General features: G+C 44.7%; 1 protein-coding gene across 1 annotated transcript in view; it reads left to right on the top strand.

Annotated features, from left to right (window-relative positions):
- The window catches only part of LOC135211906 (centromere-associated protein E-like), a 209,700-nt gene that overhangs the window by 180,783 nt on the left and 3,742 nt on the right, over positions 1-25,175 (top strand). The window contains 7 exon segments of the mRNA XM_064245140.1: positions 103-215; positions 760-865; positions 1,101-1,313; positions 9,847-10,191; positions 10,891-17,177; positions 17,706-17,782; positions 18,285-18,433. Coding sequence (XP_064101210.1) covers positions 103-215; positions 760-865; positions 1,101-1,313; positions 9,847-10,191; positions 10,891-17,177; positions 17,706-17,782; positions 18,285-18,433 — 7,290 coding nt within the window.

Below are 25,175 nucleotides of genomic sequence, written 5' to 3'. Positions count from 1 at the left end.
CTACCTTAAAGCCTTCATTTCCCTTTGGCGAAAATTTAATATTCCATTCTAATCTAGTGTAAATGAGAAAAGCTTATGCTTTAACTTTTTTTCCCCCTCTAGGATGCTTGGAGAGAGATAGCAGAACATGAAAAAGGTAATGTTGAGGAAGTAAAGAATAGGCATCACCGAATGAGCACGTTGGAGGCTGAACTTACTGAGCTTCGAAAATTCAAGTAAGTGAGAGTTGTGATTACTTCATAGTTTCAATTTTCCAATCTATTGATATTTTTAGTTATTCCAAAGTCATAGAACACCACAAGGAAATACATAAGAAATTTACATAATCCTTTAATTATCATAACATTCATGAAAAGGAATTGTATGATACTCTGATATAATGCATCTAAATTTGTTAGTTGAAATAAATATGCTGCTGTATTGAGTGGTAAAACCCTTTGGTTTCATTGCTGAAACTTCAAAGTTTTTAAAACAGTTAAATTTTTCATACAGTCTCACACCTTTCAGTTAAATACATTCACACCACAGGTTATCATATAGAACATAAAGAAAAATAGCAGCCAGGCAATGTTTTTTCAGAGTTAGTGTAAACTTCAACCTCTCAATTTTAGAAATTGCTGGGCTGCATCATTATGACCAGGAGGTTTTGAACTGACCAATAAAATCAAAGACCTAACACATACATTTTAATTGGCATTACTTTACAGTGAAGGAGAAATGATAAAGTATGGTTTTACAGCTTCCAATGCCTTCTTGCAGGGTAGATTTTGATCAGGATGAGCTTGAGAAACAGTTAAAAGTTGCGCTGGAGAAGCAGCAAGAATACGAAAAACAATTAAATGAGCAGTCGGCTCGGTTATCACAGGTAGGTGGCAATTGTATCATTTGTAGAATTTCTTGAATTGTGTTAATATGGAATGTTTGTTTTTTGGGTGAAGTGGAATAAGTTGATATAAGTCCCTCTGGTACACCCTGGTTTAGTAATGATAATTTTACGGTTTGGTTTTGCTCAACAATTACATCCTTTGAAGAAGATCAGAAAGTTACAAGTATTCATACGTAAGTTTTTGAATGAAAATTGTACTGCTGTATGTTTGCAGGTCTCCAGTCTTGAAGAGAAGGTGGAGAAAATGGAAGCCCAAGTATCTGAGATTGAAATTCTGAAAACTGAACTTTACAAAGCTGAGGATCTTGTGAAGATGTTTGAAAAGGAAAATGTAACATTGAAGAGTGATATTGAACTCTTACAGTCAGCGCTGAAACAAAAGGAAGGCTCTGAAGAAACAAAGCGTATTCAAGAACTGGAATTAGAGGTATGTATCCCTCTTTCTTTAAAATAGGTATTTTTTTTATAACATAGCTGCTGTTCATCTTCAAAGGAGTTACACTCTCGTGGGCCCCCAGGCCTCCATAAGACAGGCTAACCAATACAAAGAATTTGCTTATAGTTGGTCTTGGCCTGAATAGTGCATTTTGACACTGATAGAATGTAAAGGACACATGACATGAGCGTTCTATCTCCTGTCCTACAACGACTGCCTCGGCTGTGTACGTCCCGCTTGCGAAAATTTGTCGACTGCATATGTCAGCCATCTTCCCCATTGCAATCTGGTCTGTTCAGTTATCCTGATATTAGGTTGCTTTTCAAATGTTAAGGGAAATGCTTTCATGCTGATCCGCTTCCAAAAGGTATTACTCGACTGGTAGTGATGCCACAAAAATATGGTTTTTATATATGTGCAATCATGTCATCTGTCAACAAATTAACTTCTGTTATGTTGCATATAGGGTTAAGGAAGTCAAAATTAATTGTATCAAAGACTGAAATTTTGTAATCCGATTCATTATCATAAGTTAATCATATTAAGAATGATGACTGATAAATTTTTATTATTCCTGCATTATGGTAGTGTATAAGTACTTATGCAAGTATGGTAGTGTACGTATAAGTACTTCTGGAATTACTTGCAGAAGTTACCCAAGACTTCCTGTTGTAGGTATTTTGTTTCATCAGTACAAACCACTTTCTGCATTTTACTGTTAGATTTTCTTTGCAACTACTTTGTGGCCCCTTTCATCCCTTTTACTGGGGCTCTGTTCACATTCCCTGTCTTCCATTTTCTTTCCACACACTCCTAACAATAGTCTCAAAGTGCAACTGTGATGGATTCCTCCTGTCACACCTTTAAAACTTTTTGTATTATCAATTTCCCTTTCACCACTGAATGACTCAAGAGGTCACAGTGCTTGGTCTTCGGTCTAAATTTGATGTTCCATTACATTATATTATGTGAAATAAAAGGTTTTTGTACTGCATGGAACATGAAAAGCATTTTAAAGATTTGATTTTGCAGAGGATGTAGATTCTAACAAATACCATGGAAATTTAGCTGGTCTTTGTACAGTTATTTCTAAACTTGTAATTGCATACTTGGGAACCCACCCAGAAAGCGGCTTAGAATTTGAAGTTACCAGGATAGTATATTGCATTTAAGTTAAAATTTAAGAACAGGATACAGACATCACCCTATTACAAGTTACGTTCTGGAGCTCATATACCTAGTCTTTAGTTTGTTCCGATACGTAATACAAACCATCGGTCCTTTAACAATAGGAAGTAGCTAGCGGCAGCTGGAACGGTCGTAAGCTTCGAACAAGGGGAGAACGGTAGTTTAACTGCTTGTCCGATCGTCGCGCGCCGCGCGACTGGAGGTAAACAAACCACTTTTGCTTTCGGCCGCGGGTGTGAAGGACGTGTTCGTCATCGCTCTCTGCCCGCTTCTTCGTCGTATGCTTGTTTTTATTGTGTTTTCTACTAATGGTTTGTTTGACTTGAAAATGAAACTGTAAGTACACTGTTTTTTCATTTTCTTCCATTACTTAATTATGAACCAACATGGAGTTATCGCCGTAGATGCGGCGATTTCCTCTCTTTTCATGAATTGAACCCTTGAATTATGTCTCGGTGCGAGGGGCGGGCGCGCTCGCGCCGAGTCATGTATTTTGGGCGAAAGTGTGTAATTGAAAAATGTAAGTACTCTTTTCATTATATTTTTGCCCTGTGCGTTCGTTACCGAGAGTGTGATTGCCTCGGCACGAGCCTTTTAATTTTGTATAATAGAATGCAAGGAAAGTGGATTCGCAATTGCAATATTCTTTTCATTTTCATTTATTTATTTGCATGAAATTTAATTTGGATCAATTTTGTTTCTTACCCGGGAATTGATCCTTACGATTTTTTTTTTTTATGTGAAAATGAATCGCAAGTGCAGTATCTGTTTCATTTTCATATATATTTTATGATAGCATCATATTATTGGATCAAGTTTCCGTTCTTACCCGGGAATTGATCTTTTCCCCTTTAAGAGTTCTATGAAGTGAATCGCAAGGGCAGTATTCTGTTTCATTTTCATATTACTTTTCACTGCTGTGCGGGGGTAGGGGAAGCGAAGGTCTGCCAGGAAGTCGTCGGAAAGCTCTCCCGCGACTCCCTTGGGTATCCGATTCTTCGTCTTCCTTCCTGCCCCCCGCTCAGCTTCTTCGTTGTATTTTGTATTTGGGGTCTTCCTTGCGTTCGGGGTGGGGCATGTCTTCCCCCCGTGCGTGAGGGAACCCCTCTTACTAATCTATCTATGTTACCGCAGGTGCTACATCCGTGGAGACGACCTTGGACAGGTATGGACCACCGCGGAGGCAGGGCGTGCCTAGCATCCACGGGCTGCTGCAGCGTCTAGCGAGGTCTGGGGCGGTCGCACTACTACCACGGCCGCTTATGCTGCTCCCCCCCTCCTGGTCTACACTCCCCATGCTGGTGTCGATGACAGCCGTCTGCCGCTACTAGGGCCGCAGCCGTACCGAGGTGGGGTTGCCGCCGCCGCCTGTTTTCTTCGTGTTGCCTCCCCCAGACTTCCGCTGTTCCATCATCTCGCCCCTGGACCGGCCGCCAGGACCCAGGTTCCGCTGGCTTGCCGATGATTCTACGAGGCGATCGCTGGGCCTGCCGTACCTGCCACTGATTCCCGCTGTTGGCTTGGCTGTCCCTTCTGGGTCTAAGCCGCTGCCGCTGTTCCTGCCGCTCCTGAGCTGGTTGCTGTTCCTGTCGCTCCTGATTCCTGTGCCTGTCCATGCTGGTCCTGCCCACGGTGTGTCTTCCCCAGTCCCAGGTCCTTCCGGACAGGTGCAGTCGGGCCCTGTTGCTTCGGCAACTGCCCCGGCTCCCTCCTGGATGGAGACCTGACGACTGTCCTGCGAGAGCTGACGAGGAAGAGGAGAAGAGAAGAACTGTCATCTTCGTCTTCATCGTCTGCTGTTGCCTCTTCCCCTTCGACTTCTAAGGCCATAAGCCGAAGAAGAAGAAGGCTGCCTTCCCCCCTAAGAGTCTCCTCGGGAACTTCTAAGGGCGCCCGTCCCACCCGGTGGGTACGGGGGGTCCTTCTGCTGGTCCTCCTGCTCCTTCGGGAGCGGGCCCGTCTCCCCTTCCGTAAGGAAGAGATAGACGGGGACCAGAGGAGTATCGGTTAGCTCTGGTACTTCCTCGCCTGGTGCTAGCGGCGATGCCGCTACGCCAGGTTCCGGCTCGGTCTCTCGTTCGCGAGAGATCCCGAGTGTACGTTCTCCCTCGGGAGACCGTGCAGCCAAGTTTCGGCGCCAGAGTTCGCTCGGCGCCAAGACGCGGCACGGAGCAGAAGGCTGGTGAGAGACGCTCAGGTGACTCTTGCCAGGCCAGCGGCCGCTCTTGCAGCGACCAGCTGGTAACCCGTTTTCCCCCCTAAGAAGGCTCCTTCGGGACCTTCTAAGGGCCCGTCTCGCTCCGGCGATTCGGGGAGCTCTTCTGCTGGTCCTCCTGCTCCCTCGGGAACAGGCCCATCTTTTCTTCTACCAAGGAGAAGAAGACGGGGGACCAGAGGAGTACCAGCTTCAAAAAGGCTGGCACTTCCTCGCCTGGTTCTAGCGGTTCTGCCGCTAAACCAGGATCCACACCTCGGCTTCTCGTTAGCGAGAAGTAGTACCGAGTGGACGGTCTCCCACGGGAGACCGTCCAGCCAAAGTCTTGACACTCGAGCTCGCTCGCCGCCAAGACCGAAGCGCGGAGCAGAAGACTGGCGAGTGTCGTGCAGACGACTCTCGCTAGGCCAGTGGACGCTCTCGCAGCGACCAGCTGGCTGCTCGGTTGACGTGACGTCGCTGACCAGCCACGGGTTGAGGCGAGGAAGGGGTCCCGCGCCGTCGTCGGTACCAGCCACGGCTGGTACCAGCGGGCTCGACGCGCCGAGAGGACGCTCGCCGGTCTCACCGCGACAACGAGCCTAGCAGGTCACCTGACGCCACTCCCATCGGGGACCGGGCGGAGACGGTAACCAGCAACAGCTCGCCTGACGCTAGAGATCAGTGTCGACGTTCTCAGCCGAGCCTCTCGCCCCCAGGCGAGCGGCAAGGCTAGGCCTGAATGCTCGATCGCACTCGCGGGTGGACGATCAGCAGCAGCCCTCCAAGCACGCTGGTCCTGCCAGCGAGCTAGGGGGGAGCGTCAGGTCTGCCTCTCCTGTACCTTCAACCTCCTCGGGCTACACCGGGAGGAGCGAGGTACCTATGAGTGATCGCGAGAGGTGCGCCGCTCGCGATCCCGCTATGACGCCGTATGGACCAGGCACGGTTCTAGGACCGACCAGGACATTACGCGCAAGTAGCTGGAGGCGACCGTCAGGGTCTGCCGCTGTTCCTCCTTCTGAAGGAGGAGTATCTCGGGATCTGTTCTTGTTGGAGGACTGGACCGGTCCTACTCCGCAAGACACGGTTACTCCGAGAATACAGAGGAATTTGCAGAAGTCATTAAGCTGATTCGTCAGCATAATGACCTTGCGGAAGGATTGCCGCTCCCACCAGCAGAGCCCACGTCTCTGCTCGAGTCGTTTTGGGGCCCGAGAGGGAACCCAAACCGACGGTGGGTCTGCCGCGATCGGAACTTGCCGATTCTGTCTCGAACCAGAGTCTCTCGTCTGCCGGACAAAGAAGGCTCTCTCATTCTGGGCCTGGTCAATCAAGCTACTTCCACCTCCTCTACTGCGACAGCGGCGTTTCTACGTGTCTTCGACACCGTAGTTGAATACTCCTTCGGTCCTCCTGAGAGGTTTCGACCTCGACGAGGACTGGAATGAGTCGGAGGACGGTATCGGCTCTCTCCTGTCAGGTGTCGATCAGCCCCCACCCAGACGACGTTCACAGTGGCGGCAGACCCTTACCTACAGAGAGAGTTCGTAACCCTCCGCGGGAAAACGTTTTCTCCTGATGATACGTTTTCCCAGACTCTGAGAGGCCATCGCCGCAAGGCGATGGCTGTTCCTACTCTTCTCCAACTGCTAGTTCCACTGGGAAGGCGAGCGAGTATCCAATTCCTCCCCCATTCCTCTCTCCTTACGGTTACGAGGGAAAGGGGGAGGGATCCTACAGAGATTTCTCTGTAGGATCCTTCGTTCGGGACTGCGCTACCTGGGGGGGACCTTCGGGTCCTACCTGACGTAAGCCCCGGTCGTTGAGGAGGAATCCTGCCCCATTCTCGATTTCTACGGGAATCGAGAGGACCACCAGCCGATATCGTTTGACGAATTCGGTGGGGGTTTTCGCCGACTGCTTAGAATTCTACGGAATTTTCTAACGCATTCAGTGTTCGAGTTTTACGATCTCCAAACACTTACGCGAGACCACGGTCCAAAGTGAGCGAGACGAGAATCCCCGATATACACGATACTCTGGGAACCTCGCCTATGCTCAATTCCTGAATTTCTAGCATTGGAAGAAGACTGACGTGCTGAAGAAACTATCTCACAGTAGGCGACCAACCTGGACTAGAGAAGATCGGACGGGAATATCCAGTTTGGCTTGAACTATCGTCTTAGTATTCTGTTTCACCATTGAAGCTTTCCTTCGAGGAAGACTTCTCCTTCACTCTCTTTGATAGAGATCGAAGGTGGTCGATCTCCAATCCTTATTTTGTTTTCTTGAAGGAAAGATTTAGGACGGAGATCGTTGTTCAGAATCCTACAAATATACTACGTATATTAACCTCGCGACATGATTCTACTAAGCAGTTGAATTGTCGAGGGGTAGGGGCGCATATCCTAGTTAATCTACGGATTGCGACTTATAAGAGAAGTATTCTAATTGAACTGCAACTCGGGGTTGCCTGCAACCTCCAGGAGTTTTCAGTTTCAATTTTATATACTTATGGTTTTGTCATGACAACACCATTTCAACGTTTATATTTTACCGAATTCGTTTCGCCTAAATATAAATTGCTCGAGCATATCTTTTATGCTCGGTAGTTCTAGCCGAACGCATTCCTTCATGGAATAATGGATTACCTGGCAACTCAGGATGACGAGTCAGCGAGAGCTCAGGCTCAACTACTGCGTATTGAACTGCCTGATAGCAGCTCTGTATCAGCTGGGCCTCCGATATGCACGGTCATGTATGTCTCTCTCTGCCCTGCTTTGATTGACTACCGAAACCGTATCTCTGCCCAACAATCATGGACTTAGGTCTCTGATTAACGGGGATTCTCGCAATAATGAAGGACCATCTACTGCTGTGACGCTAGATTCCATCGCCTTCGACATTGCGAGAATTTTCAACAGAGATATCTCTTGGACTCTTTCATCTTTCTGTTTACCGCACGGTAACATGAAGTCTGTACAAGTCTCCCGCTGCATCGGCCCACTGCGATAATGCGATGATTTTGCAGACATCTGAGTTTGTCTTCAAAATATCTCTTATTCGTAGGTGTACAAATTGTTCATTGTTCAACCGAATTACGAGATGTGTCAGAAGACATCGCCTACTCTCCGACCTGACAGCTCTACTTCAAATGTTCAGCCATGAGCAGTTCTTCAGGCGGCTTTCCCTGTGTTTTCATTACTGAAGAACGCCCGCTTTCATTGCAACTACGACTTCTCACCGGACAGCAATGAAAATAGCGGTTAGCGTTTTTCAGTCATTTGTAAGCACAGGTTATGAATCTTGAGAATCCTTCTCTCGATTCATATGTGAAGACGTAGGTTGCATTCAATATCTACCTTCGTCTTCAACGGGTACATAGTGTTGTTTCTCCTTAGCTGAGATTCAACAACCATGAGATGTTTTACCTTCAGGGACCTCGGTCTCTAGAAGGCAATTGACTTTCGCCTGTTGGGCACATGCCTTAAGAGAATCATCACCTCGCTGTCCGGCATTGGTGACAAACAAATACATTATTTGTTTGGTCTCTCGGCATAACCCTTTAAAGGCGAAGGTCCACGTGACTTACTCGATGCTTTGACAACTTGCCTCCTACCGAACGCAGTCAGTCGGCGGCTGTCAGAGCGGCCGAGTCAGTTACGAACTACGCTGTTGACTTAGTTTCGGTTGTTACAGAGCAAATCATTACTTCGTTTAATAGCTTGTCACAGTACCCATACCATTGACACCCACCATGGAGTGTCGGTGTCCTATCCACACCGAGAACTTCGCTGCATGGGGATAGGAGATGCGAGAGACTTCGTGGCAAACGGACAGACCAGTATGGGTACTGGACATCACCGAAGTAGAGAAGAGGGATAGGCATGCGACTATTTCCTTCTTTTCCTCTGAGGAACTGCATGACTTCTCCTGCGAAGTCAAGCATCCAGGGGATGGGGATCCGTGACGCTCGATTTCGTACCGAACTTCGTAGCGAAGACTCAGAATCCCTTCGGTCCCTGACGATTGGTTCGAGTCGTTCACAATCCCCTCCCTAATGGACTTCACAGCCTTCGATGCGAAGGAGAATGCTGCCTTGTCCGCAAGAACTTCTCCGTGGCGCAGGTACTGAAGGCAGGGGTTTTTTTCTGGTCAACCAGACCACATGCCCTTCCTTCTACCTTCGGGATATTGCCCACAGGTCCTTGGATCTTTTTCCTTGGGACCCGTGGTGGCTGCTCAACACGTTGTGTAGCGAACCCAGACCCTCGCAGGCTGAACAGCATCGAGTCCTGGTGTGACCATAAGAATGGATGAGTGAATGAGAGTGTGACTGGCTCCTCTTCCCCATCTTTTTCTTCCCCTCTAACTGTGGTTAGAGGGACACGGTCGTCACCCTGCTGGATAAGGACAAGATGCAGGTGAGCTACTCAACAGAGCCCCCATCCTATCCCTTTCACTAGGGATAGGAGCGTATATCCACCACTTCCTCCAACAAGGGGGAGGAAGTGGATGCCAGCTTGAGACAACCCATACTTTATGTTGCCTCTTGCAAACAGGAACAAGTTCTTGCTTGCTGGTACGAAGAGATACGCTTGCCTCTCTCTTAGTACTCGGCCCAGAGTCTGACCATTGATCCTGCGGTGCACACCCCGATCAATCGGACAGAGGCTTGGATCCCTCCCTCGCTCTTACGACCAGGGAGGCATTCCAGGGATGGACGAACACCAGTCTGTTCATCAAAGACTCAGATTCCTCCCACCAAGAAGTGAGTCTTCCTATTGTTAAAGGACCGATGGTTTGTATTACGTATCGGAACAAATGACAATTTGTCGAAAATTGCATTTTTCCTAACTATACAAACCTGAGGTCCTTTACATATAGTCCCTCCTCATGCCACCCCTCACTCTGCGTATTTTGCATGGGCCAAAAGCAAAAGTGATTTGTTTACCTCCCAGTCGCGCGGCGCGCGACGATCGGACAAGCAGTTAACTACCGTTCTCCCCTTGTTCGAAGCTTACAACCGTTCCAGCTGCCGCTAGCTACTTCCTATTGTTAAAGGACCTCAGGTTTGTATAGTTAGGAAAAATGCAATTTTCGACAAATTGTCATTTCAGTATGGTTTGCTCTTAACAGGTTGAGATGCTGAGAGAAAAATTAGAGGGCGTAGAAAATGCTGATTCCACATTTGGAAGTAATCCTCTAAGCCAACCAGACACCAATGTCACGTCGAGGATTTCACGCAAGCTCTCCGAGACTCTGCAGGTACTCGAGGAATCTATGCTGATGCCTACTACACCAGGGAAAAACTCAACCAGTTTTTGTGAGACATTTATTCAGTCTTACGATGTGGAAGCAATCAAACAGCAATTGTTGGACTTACAAGCTGCCCTGGTAGCCCAAGAACTACAATATCAGAGTCCAAAAGATCCTCAAGATTACTGTAAAGATGCACTTCTTCATCAGATGATATGTAATGAGGTATGATTCTTCGTAGGTCATTTGAATCGTGCACTCACTCTCTCTCCTTGCAGAATGCATTTATGATATTTTTTCTGTTTTAATTTTTTTTTTGTATGTAATGTGTCATAATTTTTCAATAAGTTTATTATCAATTTTGATGCCTTTGCTTTTTTATGTATTGATATATCACAAACTGAAGTCAGCCCACATTTATAGTGTGTAGATAGAAGTTTTTTTTTTTTTTTTTTTTCATGTCTGTCTGATAAGGTATTTAGGAGTCATAAGTGTTACTTTACTATTTCTGGATAATTAGACTTAATGTTGTGATTGTTGGGTGTTGTATTAGCCTTAAGGAGGCAATTTATTCCCATTTCCATAAGAAATCTATTGTTACTTCGTGTGTGAGGAAGGGGATTTGATTTTGTTTTGAAGACCTGCCTTTGTTTCAACAGTTCATAATTTCCTTTTTGAGTTAGATCTTAATGAGGGTGATATGTTGCTTGTCTTTTAAGCCCCAATTATAATTCAGTTTCATGTAATATTACTTATTTAACAGATTAAGATGTTAGATGCAATTTTGATTTGGCATATCAAGGAAAATGAGGCGCGATTGATTTTCAAGTACAGCATACAATTGTTTTAAATGTTTATATTTGTATAAAATAAAGATGTAATTTTTAAATCATGTGAAAAATGATCTTGGCTTTTCAATTGCAGATGGTAGCAGAGGCATCAGCAGAAATGAATCTGTGGAAACTTACAGAGTCATTTTATTTTGACTATTTGTCCCACTTCACTCCTGCCTTTGACAAAAAACCAGCTGCTGTGGAAGACAAATTCTCACCTTCTGTGCCTGACAGATGCACAAGTGTAATTCCTGACAATAAGATTAAACAGAGCACCACTACTACATTTTCTGTTGGCAATGCATACAAGAAATGTAGCACTCTGGAGAGAAGTCCATCCCAGGATTTGCAAGGCGATGCTCTTAATGCTTCAATTTTGCCATCAGATGATGGGACAGCATCAAGTGCTAGTATGGAAATGACTTTAAATGATTGCTTTGAAGTGTCCATGTTAGATACCATACCTGTTGGAAATGAAGAACTTTTAACACTGAAAGAACAGCTAAAGATACTGAAGGAAGAGAATGGCCACTTAGTTTCTCAGGTTGAACAGTTGAAGAAGGAACTGGATTCAGGTTCAGATAAGAAACACGAAGAAACTGTTGACAGTTTGAATGATTCTGTTTTACCGCCTGTCAAGCCTCGCTGTGGAGCACTTTCCCTTGCGGATGAATTGCGTGATGCTGGTATGAATGGTACATTCTGTAATGACACTTTTGAGACGTCAGTTTTGGAGATGGAGATTAATCCTGCACAAGAAAATGAAACATTAAAGCAACGTATTGAATTGCTTAGTTCTGAAAACTCTTCTCTTCAGAACAAAGTCTTACAGCTACAAATCCAGTTGGGCTGTGTAAACGATTCAGACTCTTCTGGTGAGGCATCAGCACCACCACCTATTAGCCAGTATGATTTGAAGACCATGGAGGCAGAACTCGAAAAGCTTCAGTCTGAAAAGAGCATTGCAGAGCTAGAGGTGAAGAAATTGCGTGAAGAACTTAGCAGTGCTAGACTAGCAGAAGAGGAAGCACACAGTTTGCGTTGGCAAGTGGAATCGTTAAAAGAGGAAAAATCTGATTTGGAAGAGGAAGTAAGATTGTACGAATCTGGATATAATGCATCCAGTGCAGATAGTGATACTGCTGTCACAAAGGAAACAAATGAACAAGACCTCAGCCACATACAGAAAGAAATGGAAGAAAAGATGATCTGTGAACAGTTGAGGGAAGATTTGGATGCCAAAACTAAGGAGTTGGTTGAGAGCCAAGCTTTGGTCATTGATCTTAGAGGCAAGGACAGTGAGTTGGAATCGATCAAAGCAGACCTCAGCCACAAAGAAGAACTGTTAAGAAAAGCAGAGAAGAACATGGAAGAGTTGAAAGAGGAGTTAAATGAGAAAACTACAGCTTTGGAAGAGGCTAAGTCTCTGCTTGTGGACCTTCAGGATAAGAACAGCAAAGAGCAGCCCAAAGAGAAGACTCCTTTAGAAGCTAACAAGAGTGAGGTCGATCTTGCTCAGGAAAGGATTCGGCTGTTAGAACAAGAACTTGAAACCCAGAAGAAGTCCACAGAAGAAAAAATTGCAAGCATTTTAGATGAGAAAGAAAGTGAATTAGAGAGTGTAATAACAAACTTCATGGAAAAGGAGGAAACATTCGAGAGAAAAATAAAAGACTTGGTGGAAGAACAAAAAAAACCTTCAGTCGAAATGGAAAAGGAAGACTTAAAACAGAAGTGCTCTTCTCTTGAAGTTATCATTGAAAATTTGGAGTCTACACTCGCCAAGAAAGGGGCAGAGCTTTTGGCACTGGAAGAAACATGTGAGAAAATTCAGAAAGACCTATCTGATGTCACCCAGCAACATAGTAATCAGATGAAAGAGATGACTGAAAAACTTTATGCCTTTGAAGAAAGATGTTGTTCTCAGTTCAATGAAATGGAAGCCCTTAGGAAAAGGCTTGAAGAAAAGGAAGATATGATGAAGATGGCAGAAGAAGAAAAGCAGAAAATAGAGCAGAACTTGGCTTCTGTCATGATTTCACTCGAGGAACAACAGAAATTGCTGAAGGAGAAAGAACAAACAGAAAAATTGGAACAGTCCTGTGACCAATTGGATAATGAGAAATGTAAGGCTAATGTAAGAGAAGCAGATGTGACTGAAGAAAATAAAGTGTTAATGGAAAAAATGGATGAGTTAGAAAAACTGAAAAATGATCTGCACACGAAGGCACTGGAATGCAGTGAGCTCAAGGATTCTGTTTACAATCTCAAAACACTGAAAACCAAAAGTGAGGAGAAATTGGCCCAAGCAAATGAAGACCACAAGCTTGAAGTAGCAATGTATTCAGACGACATAGAGAAGAAAAACAGAGAGATAGAGTCGCTGGAGGTAGATGTTAAGGAAAGATCAGAGAGGGTAGCAACACTGACTCAAGCATTAGAAGCAAAGGAGAATAGAATCAAACATTTGGAAAAGGATATTGAAGAATTGAAGCTTATGAAGGAGAGGGTTGTAATGGAGAGTGAACAAATGATGGAGGTTGCTCAGGTAGAAGCATCTCAGAAGGTGAAAGAACTTGAAGTGGAAATTGAAAGGTTGACTAAATTGTCTGAGGAAGTCAGTGAAGATAGGATGAAGATGGTAGAGGCTATTAACAGCAGAGAACTTGCTAGTAAAGACCTATTAACAACTAATAATTCTTTGAAAGAGCAGTTAGACAGCTTACTAGATGAGCACGACAAGTTACGGGAACGTTTTGAGGTCCAGCATTCTGAAATGTTGAAATCGGTCGAAGAAACTCAGCTACTGGAAAAGGAACAGCATGAACTGAACCAAACAATTAAAGACTTGTTGGCAGAAAAGGACAAGTTGCAGAATGACCTGGATTTGAAACAAAGTGAAATCATACAGAAGGTTGAAGACATGCAAGCACTTGAGGATGAGCATGAAAAAGTGAGGTCGGAAGTCCTCAGTCTCAACTCAAAAGTAAAGACTATGAGCAATCAGCATGAAGCTGATAATAGTCGTATAGAGAGTTTGATTGCTATCATAGAGAAGTTTGAGGCGGATGAAGTTGTGAAGGACAATCAGCTGGCCCAAGCGGCAGTGTGGGAACGCGAAGCATTAGCCAAGGAAGAGAGAATCAAGAGTTTGCAAGTGACAATGGAAACCCAGACAGTGAAGATAGGTGAGCTAGAAAAGTCGCTTGAAGATTTGCATAAAGAAAACGATGACCTGAAGATGATGAACAGTAAGATGGAGAAAGATGCTCTCAACAAGAAAAGATTGTCTGAGGAAGCAGGAAGCCTCAAGGAAAAGCTGGCTTTGGCTGAAAAATTATCGGATGAAGTTCAGTCCAAACTTGATCTGGAGATGAGACAGCATGAAGAGGAACTCTCAGTCATTGTAAGTGAAAAGCAACAACTCATTGAGAAGCTGAAGACTAAGGAAGAGGAATTAGCTAGATTTATTTTGGACAGCAGAAATGGCCTAGAAGATATTCAGAGTTTGAAAGAAGAACTGGAAGGAAAGAAGGAAGAAGTGTCAAAGCTCTCATTAGAATTAGTGTCTCTCAATGATAAGTTGAGTTCTGTCACGGTAATCATTAAAACTTCTGAACAGAAGATGCTTCAACAGGACCAGGAAATAAAGTCCTTGAAGGAGGAAAAGAACTTGCAAGAAGAAGACTTCAAAGAACTGCATAATTCAAACAACCAAAAAATTGATGGTCTTGTAAAAATAGTTGAGAAACTTGAACATGACATTTCATTGAAGGAGGCAGAAATGGCTAGAAAAGAGAGAGAACATGAAATTGAGGTATCTAACAATAGTGAAAAAGTAGAAACTTTGATGTTAGAAGTAACAAATAAGTCATCGAAGCTAGCTGAAGTGGAAGAAATTTTAAGATCTGTATGCTCAGAAAAAGCAGAATTGTTAAAGAAATTATATGACCTTGAGAAGCAACTGTCAGTTCTGAAACAAACTTCCAGCAAAAGTGATGCTATTGCTCATTCAGAATCAGTTGTCACTAATGATTCAAAAGACAAAATTCAGGTAGAGTCACTCCTATCAGAAAATAAGGATCTTGTTAACAAATTATTGGAAACTGAAGAGCAATTAAAAGTTGTCAAGGGAGAGTTGGAGAAGACAGTGCAGAAACTACAGAGCAAAGAAGAAGAATGCTCCAGATTAGATGCTGAAATGGAAGACATGGTTGAGTTTTACAATAAGGAACGTAAAGAAATGGGGGAAATACTTTCTTCTCGCAGCCAGGACTTGCAGGGAGCAGAAGCCGATAAGGATCTTATTAACAAATTATTAAAAACTGAAGAGCAATTAAAAGTTGTCAAGAGAGAGTTGGAAAAGACAGTGCAGGAACTGCAGAGCAAAGAAGATGAATGCTCCAGATTAGATGCTGAAATGGAAGACATAGTTGAACATTACAATAAGGAAAGCAAACAAATGGGGGAAACGCTTTTCTCTCGTAGTCAGGACTTGCAGAAGACAGAGGCAGAGTTGCAAGAAACCCGGGAGAAACTGAGTAAGTCACTAATGACTATGGACATGTCATCTTCTGATGCTTCAGTAGCAGATAGAAGTATTCATGATGTAGTAAAAGCATTGAGAGAAGAGTTGGCCCATAAAGAACAAGAGTGTTTAGAGCTCAACAAAGAAATGGATGACATTGTTGAACATTATAGAAAAGAAATTCGTGAGATTAATGAAACCACCTGTTCATGTAAGGAGGACCTACAGAAGGTGAAGTCTGAGTTGGAAAAGACAGTGCAGGAACTACAGAGCAAAGAAGAAGAATGCTCCAGATTAGATGCTGAAATGGAAGATATAGTTGAGCATTACAATAAGGAAAGCAAACAAATGGGGGAAATGCTTTTCTCTCGTAGTCAGGACTTGCAGAAGACAGAGGCAGAGTTGCAAGAAACCCGGGAGAAACTGAGTAAGTCACTAATGACTATGGATATGTCATCTTCTGATGCTTCAGTAGCAGATAGAAGTATTCATGATGTAGTAAAAGCATTGAGAGAAGAGTTGGCCCAGAAAGAACAAGAGTGTTTAGAGCTCAACAAAGAAATGGATGACATTGTTGAACATTATAAAAAAGAAATTCATGAGATTAATGAAACTACCTATTCATGTAAGGAGGACCTACAAAAGGTGAAGTTTGAGTTGAAAGAAAATAAGGAAAAGGTGAGGAAGGCAGAACTGATTTTGGATGCTTCATCATGTGATAGTTTGGTAGCAGACAAAAGTGTTCATGGAGATTGTATAACACTCCATAAAGAAATGGTTGATCAGGAAAAAGATTTGAATGAAATATCAGAAAAGCTTGAAAAAACGCAGAGTAGACTACACAGCTTGAACATGACGAGAGAGAATGTTGTTAGTAAGTCATATACCGAACACTCGGCACGCAATGATGTAACTAATGAAGACCTACGACAACTTGATCAACAGAAGGATGTGTTGGAGGGGAAAATTGTCTCTCTTAAGAATGACTGTGCAAAACTCAAAGAAAGGTACAGTGATCTGGAGAAGAAATGTTTTGTTTTGGAGCAGAATAATATTGCTTTACAAGAGGAAGTCAGGACTGGGAGCCTAGCTAATGCTTCGTTAATGGAGAAACAGAGAGATCTTGAAAAACTCAAAGTGGTTTGGTCAGAAGAAAAAGAAAACTTAACTGCTCAGGTTATCGATTATAAAAAAGAAATAGGTATTCTGAGGAATTCAATATCAGAGCAGTCTGCAGGAGAACAAATAGACACACTTTTGCAAAGGATTAAAGTCCTTGAGAAAGAGTCAGAACTTAGTAATAAGAATTTTGAGAATCTTGTAGAAGAATGCTCTAGTTGGAAACTCAGGTATACCGAACAGTTTAAGGAATGTGATAAACTTAAAGAGCAGATTAGAGATACAGAGGTTGAAATGGAGAAGCAGCAGTTAGCGTTTAAGGAAAAAATTGTAGATCTGACCACTCGACTTAATACAGTTTCAAATAAGTCGTCCCTTGACTCTTCTATGGGGAAGGAGGGTAAAATTCTGTCACTGGAGCACCATAGGGACCAGTTGCTGGATGAGGTTGCGGTACTTACAGAAAAAAATAAGCAATTGGAAAAGTACCTGGAAGATATAAAAAAATCCAGTGGTATTGTCTCTTCTAACGAAGAGTTTGATTTAGAGTTATCTTTAATCAAAAAGAAGTTGGAAGAAGCAGAAAAGGACCGAGACTTGTTGAAGAAGAATTACAATTACCTTGAACAGAAACATGCTAAATTACAAGAGCAGAATGAACGATTAGAATCTGGAAGGCAGGCATTAGCAGGAGTTGCAACCAGTAATTGTACATTGGATCAGTTGCAGAGGTAAATCTCAACCAAATTTTGTCAAATAAAACTCGAAGTATTATAAAGTTATTCATGAGTGAAAACTTTTTTGGCACATATTTTATTGTCATATATATATATGACATGATGATACATGGATTGTGTAGTTAGTAATAAATAAGGATAATGTTGCAGGTAGTCTTGAAGTATATTTGCTTCATAAATTCATGGAAGAATGACTTTTGTAAGACAGGAATGATTGCCAAATGTTTGAGAAAATGTACATTTTATTTTCACTGTACCATTTTGGTCATGCTTTTGTGCCATCGGAAAAACAATTTTTCTTTATCATTTTCTCTGAATTTTTTTAATTTTCAATTTGTCCTTATAGTAGATGATTATATTCTGTCTAGTTGAAAAAAACATGAAGGCAGCTTGTTATAATAGTGGACAATAATATGCTTTTTTCTTTTTAATGTATAGTGCTTTGTAAGTTGTTTTGTCAGTATTTCTTCAACATTAAATATAGACAGGCAACTTGGACTAATTTTGAATGCTCTTTTACAGTGAAAATGCACGCTTACTGATGGAGATTGCGTTGTTGAAGAAAACAGCTATTATGAAATCAACAGAAACGGAAGCAGGTTTGTGATGTCTGCTGTTGAATGAACGGATTGTAGATATTATACAGTGTCCGTAAATTTCTTACATTACTCAAGGGTCTTTGCAGCGTCCCTTCGGCCCCTAGCTGCAACCTGTATAGTATTCCTTGTATTGTACCTCCATTCATTTTTTCTTTCTTCCATCTAATTTTCCACCTTCTCCTAACAGTTATTTCATATTGCAGCAGCGAACCTTATCATATTATCCAGCATTGAAGTAGTTTTAGCTGTCTGACAGTTTATATGAACCTTCAGGCAGAGTTGTTAGATGACATTTACTTATGTGATATTCTCTTGTTAAAGGAATAAGTATTTAGTTTACAGATTTGTGAATACTAGCATTTCAACCAGACCACTGGGAAAAGTGTGTAATAATAAAGATTATAGCAAAATATTTCAAGATCGTTTAGATACATAGAAAAATAGAAAACATTACTTATTTTATGCTACAAAGAATTTTAGCAAATAATTTGTTTTATTTCAGACACAGGTGCAAAGGAGCCTCTTGAAGAGCGCGTTGTGGAGCTGGAGCGGGAAAACAGCGAATTACGTTTCAGATTAAGGGCTCTCAATGCTCCTGCTGAGAAGGAAGTCCATACTCTTAAAGATGAACTTTCAAATGCCAATGCTAAGGTAATGTGTCCTAACCCTTAAAGATGAATTGTCAAATAACAATATTAAGGTAATCTCTCTCTCTCTCTCTCTCTCTCTCTCTCTCTCTCCTCTCTCTCTCTCTCTCTCTCTCATCTCTCTCTCTCTCTCTCACATAAACGCACACATGCAATCAAATTAAGTTAAATTTGCTGTGAAATGCTTTTTCTATTTGCAATCAGTAATTTTGTTCATGAAACTTACCTGTCAGATATATATATAGCTGTATTTTCTGACGTCCGACAGAATTTCAAAACTCGCGGCACACGCAGTGGGCGGCAGTGGTAGTACCCATTCCCGCCGCTGGGAGGCGGATATCAGGAACCATTCCCATTTTCTATTCATATTTTTTCTGTCGCCGGTGCTGGAAACAACTGTTTGCAGTACCTCCGTCTAGGATTTTGGATTATCTCGCTTTTAAATTTTTATCTGGATTGACTTTTGGTATCGACTCTGGATTGTTGGATTGGCACGCGTAATAGTTGATTGGTTTTTTATTTTGGATTGGCTTTTCTGTGTACATGATGTCGGGATCAAGTACAGGGAGTTTCAGAGTGTGTGTGAGGAGTGAATGTAAGGTGAGGCTTCTTAAACCTTCAGTTGATCCTCACACAGTTTGTATGGAATGCAGGGGGCATGTTTGCTTGGTTGATGATCGGTGCAATGAATGCAGGGATTTGTCAGATGATAAATGGAAGATGTATGAGACCTATCGGCGTAAATTGGAGCGTGATAGAGTCAGGAGGTCTTCCTCCAAGAGCAGTTCTACAAAAGGTAAGGAATGTAATATTTCTCCTCCTCTAACACCGGTAGATTTTGTTCAACCTAATCCTGTGTTGTTGCCTTCGGGCCCTATTGCTGTGTCTGGAGAAGGTAATGCCCTTTCTCTGATTCTCGAGTCTATTCGCGCTCTTGAATCTAAAGTGTTGGCCTTAGAAACTGGCCCTTTGAAAGTTTGTGATCGTGCCCCTAGTGTTGTGGAGGGGGCGTCAGATCGGCCCCATAATGCCTCTAGGCCTAGACCTCTATCGGACTCCCAGGACTCAGGGAGTGGGTATGTCGAAAGCCGCAAGAGGGTTACGGGGGCTCCCCACCGATCTGGTGTCCCTTCGGCAGGCCTTGTTGCTAAGTCCCAGGCTGCCAAGGAGCGCGCACGGGCGCGCGTCCTGAAGGATTGCTTTTCGTCCTCCGAAGCGTCCTCCCCGCGCAAGGGGTGGAGCGCTCGGAGAGACTCTTGTCCGCTGAAAAGGACTTTTCGTTTTGAGGACGCTTCACGTCCTATATCACCCGCTTTTCTTCAGAGGACGCGTATGACGCCTTTCCTCCTCAGAAGAGGTAGAGTCTCAACCGACGAGGACGCTGGGTTACGCGCACAGGCGTGTTCCCCTGAGATGTAGGTAGCTGTACCTGCGAGAAGGAAGGAGGCGTCCCTCGCCCCTCGCCTTCTCGCAGGGTCAGTCCTGCCCCTTCTTCTTCGTCACCTACGAAGAAAATCCTTTTGTCCCTTCAGGACAGATTTTCGTCTCTCATGGCTCAAAGGACTCGCCCAGCAGCAGTCGAGCCTAAGCGGAGAAAGGACGTCAGGCTGCCCGTCAAGAGGACGAAGCAGTCTCCTTCTCTCTTCTCGTCTCGTTCATCTCTCTCTCCTCCTCCGGATCGTCACCGTTCTCGTTCTCCGAGTAGATCTTACGCTCAGCAGGACGCTTTGCGCTTTCGACAGGGACGCTTGCTACAAGAAGCAGGACGCTCTCTGTTCGAAGCAAGCACGCTTTTCGGACGAGGCAGGACGCTTTTGAGGACGCTCAGCAGGACGCTTGCCTGGCTAAGCTTTTGGCGCCTCTCGTCAGGAAGCTCGTGCTTCCTCTTGTAGGGACGTGTCTAATAGTAAGACAGTTCCCGTTGTTTCAAAGGACGCTCTACGTTCACAAGATGTCCGTCCTTCAAAGGATCGTCGTAAGGGCGAGTCCTTGTGCCTGTTTGAAGCGGTAACTTCCAATCAGCGGAAAGTCTTTGTTTAGACCTAAGCCTGCTGGGACATACGCCCTCTCCGGATGGACGTTCTCCAGTTCCTCTTAGAGAAGAAGGGGAACATAGTAGTCCAGCGAGTTCAGTCGAAGAGGAACCTCCGGTAGCTTCGGCTGTCTCAGACTATAAGGTTCTTGTGCGGCTGTTACGTTCGTCCTTCGGGTGGATAGTTTCAGCCGGCAGCCCCTAGGTCTCCTCCCTCTCAACTTTCGTCTTCTAAGTCAGTCAAAGACTCCTGAGTTTGTCGAGATGAAGACGTCGCTTTCAACCAAGAGGCTTTCAAGAAGCTCCAAGATTTTATGTCTCGAAGGAAGGACCAGGGCAAGACCACTTTTGCCTTTCCTCCCTCTAGACTCTCCGGGAAAGGAGGCATTTGGTATGAAACCAAGGAGGACGTGGGGGTGAAGGTTCCTTCGTCCGCTCTTGGGGACTTCTCCAGTTTAGTAGACGCTCAGAGGAGGTCCCTCTTATCATCTGCAAAGGTGTCCTGGACTCCTGTGGAGACGGACCACCACTTGAAGGGACTGCTGCGCACTTTGGGTGTCTTCAATTTCTTTGACTGGTGCTTGGGAGTTTTGGACCTTCAGTCTAGAAGCCCTGATTCTCTCAGTCTGGGGGAGCTGTCCAGCGTGTTGTCGTGTATGGACAAGGCCGTCAGGGATGGTTCGGAAGAGCTGGTTTCTCATTTTGGAACAGCTTTCCTGAAGAAAAGAACTCCTCTATGTAATTTTACCGCTAAGTCGGTTTCTCCCGCTCAGAAAGCGGAATTGCTCTTTTCGCCTCTTTCGGACCATCTCTTCCCCCAGGCTATGGTGAAAGATCTTGCGACTAGTTTGCAGGAGAAGGCGACCCAGGACCTCTTGGCACAGTCTTCAAGGCGCCCAGCAGTTCCTTCTACATCTTCGTTCGTGAGACCCCCGAAGAAAGTCAAACCCTTTCGCGGGGCACCCCCCTCAAGAGCAGCTCCTCGAGGGAGAGGTTTTTCGAGAGGAAGAGCTTCATTTAAGCCAAAATCTACCAAATGAAGATCTTGTCCTTCAGATGCCAGTCGGGGCCAGGCTGAAGTTCTTTGCGGAGGCAGAGAGGGGCAGACCCTTGGACTCTCAAGATCGTAGAGCAAGGGTACAAGATCCCCTTTTTACATCCTCCTCCTTTAACATCAACTCCCAGAGACCTCTCTCCGACTTATCAGGGAGAGAAGAAAAGTATCCTTTTCGATCTTTTAGACCAGATGGTCGAAAAAAGAGCGGTGGAGCAAGTCGTGGACCTGGGGTCACCGGGCTTCTCAACAGGATTTTCCTGGTGCCGAAGCAGTCGTCGGTTTGGCGCCCAGTCCTGGATGTGAGCAGGCTCAATCTTTTTGGTGGAGAACAAGTTCAAAAAAATGGAGACGCCTCAGTCAGTGCTAGGAGCCTTGAGACCTGGCGACTGGATGGTGTCTCTGGACCTGCATGGACGCGTACTTTCACGTCCCCGTTCCGTCCACCCTCTTTCAAGGAAGTACCTGAGATTCGTCTTAGGCAACAGGGTTTGGCAATTCAGAGCCCTTTGTTTCGGTCTCAGCTCGGCCCCGTGGTTTTTTATTTATAATGAGGAATGTAGCGAGGTGGCTCCATTCTTCAGGGATCAGGATATCCCTCTACCTCGACGATTGGCTGATCAGAGCGTCGTCGAGAAGAAAATGTCTGGAGGACCTTCAATCAACGTTAGCCCTAGCAAAGTCCCTGGGCCTTTTAGTCAACTCCGAAAAGTCACATCTGACCCCGACACAGTCCATCGTGTATCTGGGGATTCAGATGGATTCAGTGGCTTTTCGGGCGTTTCCATCCCAGGAACGTCAGCAGCTAGGTTTAGAGAAAGTCTCAGCCTTCCTAGGGAGAGAAGCTTGCTCGGCGAGGGAATGGATGAGTCCTGCTGGGCACTATTTCCTCGCTGGAAAAGTTTGTCTCTTTGGGAAGACTGCACCTCAGGCCTCTTCAATTTTTCCTTGCAGAAGAATGGAAAGCCAAGGAGGACCTGAATGCGATCCTAAGGATCTCAAAACACAGTGAAAGACCACTTAAGATGGTGGCTCGACCCTCAGAAGTTGCGAGAGGGCTTATCCCTAAATCTTCTGAGCCCCGACCTAGTGTTGTTCTCAGACGCTTCCATTTCCGGTTGGGGAGCAACACTAGGAGGGGAGGAAGTGTCAGGCTCCTGGAGAGGGGAACAGGTAGCCTGGCACATCAATGTAAAGGAACTGGCAGCGATCTTCCTGTCGCTGCAGTTCTTCGAAGGCAAAGTGTCAGGCAAGGTCATTCAAGTCAACTCGGACAGTACCACAGCCCTTGCATATCTGAAGAATCAGGGAGGAACTCACTCCCGATCCCTTTTTCTCCTATGGGAGGGCAGACGTAAGGCAGATCAAGATCCTGACGAGATTCGTGGCAGGGGTACAGAATGTCAGGGCGGACCTTCTCAGTCGTCGAAATCAAATTCTGCCCAAACAGAGTGGCCGACCTTGCCACCAGGAAGTTCTGTCAGCCAATTCTGGAGGACTGTGGGAACGTCCTCTAGTCGACCTGTTCGCCACGTCGAGGACGAAGAGGCTTCCTCTGTATTGCTCCCCTGTCCTGGATCCAGGAGCAATTGCGGTGGATGCGTTGCTCTGGAGCTGGATAGACCTAGATCTTTACGCCTTTCCCCCATTCAAGATCATGGGGGAAGTCATGAGGAAGTTCGCAGCTTCAGAAGGGACAAGGTTGACTGATTGCCCCGATGTGGCCAGCAAGAGAGTGGTTCACAGAGGTCATGACTTTCCTTGTGGACTTCCCAAGAACGTTGCCCTGGAGGAGAGATCTACTCAAACAGCCTCGCTTCAAAAGGTATCACCAAAACCTCTCCGCTCTGGCTCTGACTGCGTTCAGACTATCGAAAAGTTGGCCAGAGCGAGAGGCTTTTCGAAAGCAGCTGCGAGAGCAATCGCTAATGCTAGAAGAGCCTCTTCAAGAGCTGTCTACCAATCTAAGTGGCCTCCTTCAGGGCATGGTGCAAAAAGGAAGGAATTTCCTCTTCCACGACCTCTGTGAACCAGATAGCAGATTTCTTGCTCTATTTAAGAAATGAGCAGAAATTGGCAGTCCCTACAATTAAGGGTTATGGAGTATGTTGTCGGCCGTTTTTCGACACAGAGGACTGGACCTCTCTGACAACAAAGGATCTATCACGATCTCTTAAGGTCGTTCGAAACCTCCAAGATTCCACAGGCAAGACACCCTCATGGAATCTCGATGTGGTTCTGAAACATCTAATGTTAAGTCCCTTTGAGCCTCTCCACGAAGCTTCTCTACGGGACTTGACGAAGAAGCGCTTTTCCTAACTTCTCTGGCGACGGCGAAGAGAGTTAGTGAAATCCAAGCGTTCAGTAGCCTAGTGGGCTTCAAGGGGGACAACGCTGTCTGCTCGTTGAGCCCGACTTTCTTGGCCAAAAAATGAGAACCTGTCAATCCTTGGCCCAAGAGCTTTGAGATCAAAGGTATGTCGGGTCTCGTGGGTCAAGAACCAGAGAGAGCCCTGTGCCCTGTCAGGGCTCTCAAGTTCTATGTTCATAGAACTAAAGAGATAAGAGGTCCCTCAGGTAATCTCTGGTGCTCGGTGAAAGACCAGATTTGCCTTTGTCAAAGAATGCTGTGGCTTTCTTTATGAGGACGTCATTAAAGAGGCTCATTCATCTTGCCAGAAGACTGATTTGAGCCTCTTTAAAGTGAAGCTCACGAAGTTAGAGCCCGTAGCTACTTCTCTTGCCTTCCAAAGGAATGTCTATGAAAGATATCCTTGATAGCACCTTTTGGAGGAGCAATTCCGTATTCGCCTCACATTACCTCCGGGATGTGAGAACGATTTACGAGAACTGTAGTTCTTTGGGGCCATACATTTTGGCAGACACAGTTTTGGGGGCGGGGTGAGGTAGCTCTCTTCCTATCCCTTAGCTTAGTTTAGGTTAGTTTTATTGTTGTGTTTTTGGTTGATGGTGAGATCTTCTGTGGAAATCTCCCATTCTTTAGTTTAACTGTCAGGGGTCTTTTGGTTAGTTGGTCAGGTGGTGGTCGGTTGCTGTGTTACTCCCATATGTTTGGCTCGATGGTCTTGTCACGTTGAGGTCATGTCCCCGTTGACAGAGCATCCAGAGCGCACCAGCACTACAGGTCTACACCTGGCGGCAACTCTGATAAAAGCAGAAGCAGGCTTAAGTGACAGTAATCACAGAGTCTACTCTGCTAACAGGTAAGGAACCAAGAAGTACATCGTCTACTTAATTTTAAGTTTCCTAAAAAATCCTATTCTCTCTTCCCGCCATCCGAAGGTGGGATTCAGCTATATATATAATCTGACAGGTAAGTTTCATGAACAAAATGTTATTGTTATAATACAATTAAGTTTGTTCATACTTACCTGGCAGATATATATAATTAGAGTGCCCACCCTCCTCCCTCAGGAGACAAGGGTCATGAATAAAATATGAATAGAAAATGGGAATGGTTCCTGATATCCGCCTCCCCCAGCAGCGGGAATGGGTACTACCACCTGGCCGCCCACTGCGTGTGCCGCGAGTTTTGAAATTCTGTCGGACGTCAGAAAATACAGCTATATATATATCTGCCAGGTAAGTATGAACAAACTTAATTGTATTATAACATAACATTTTTAAGATAATGGTTTA

This window comes from Macrobrachium nipponense, chromosome 40 (assembly GCF_015104395.2).
Source record: "Macrobrachium nipponense isolate FS-2020 chromosome 40, ASM1510439v2, whole genome shotgun sequence".
Lineage (NCBI taxonomy): Eukaryota > Metazoa > Arthropoda > Malacostraca > Decapoda > Palaemonidae > Macrobrachium > Macrobrachium nipponense.
This window is presented reverse-complemented; position numbering and strand designations above follow the sequence as displayed.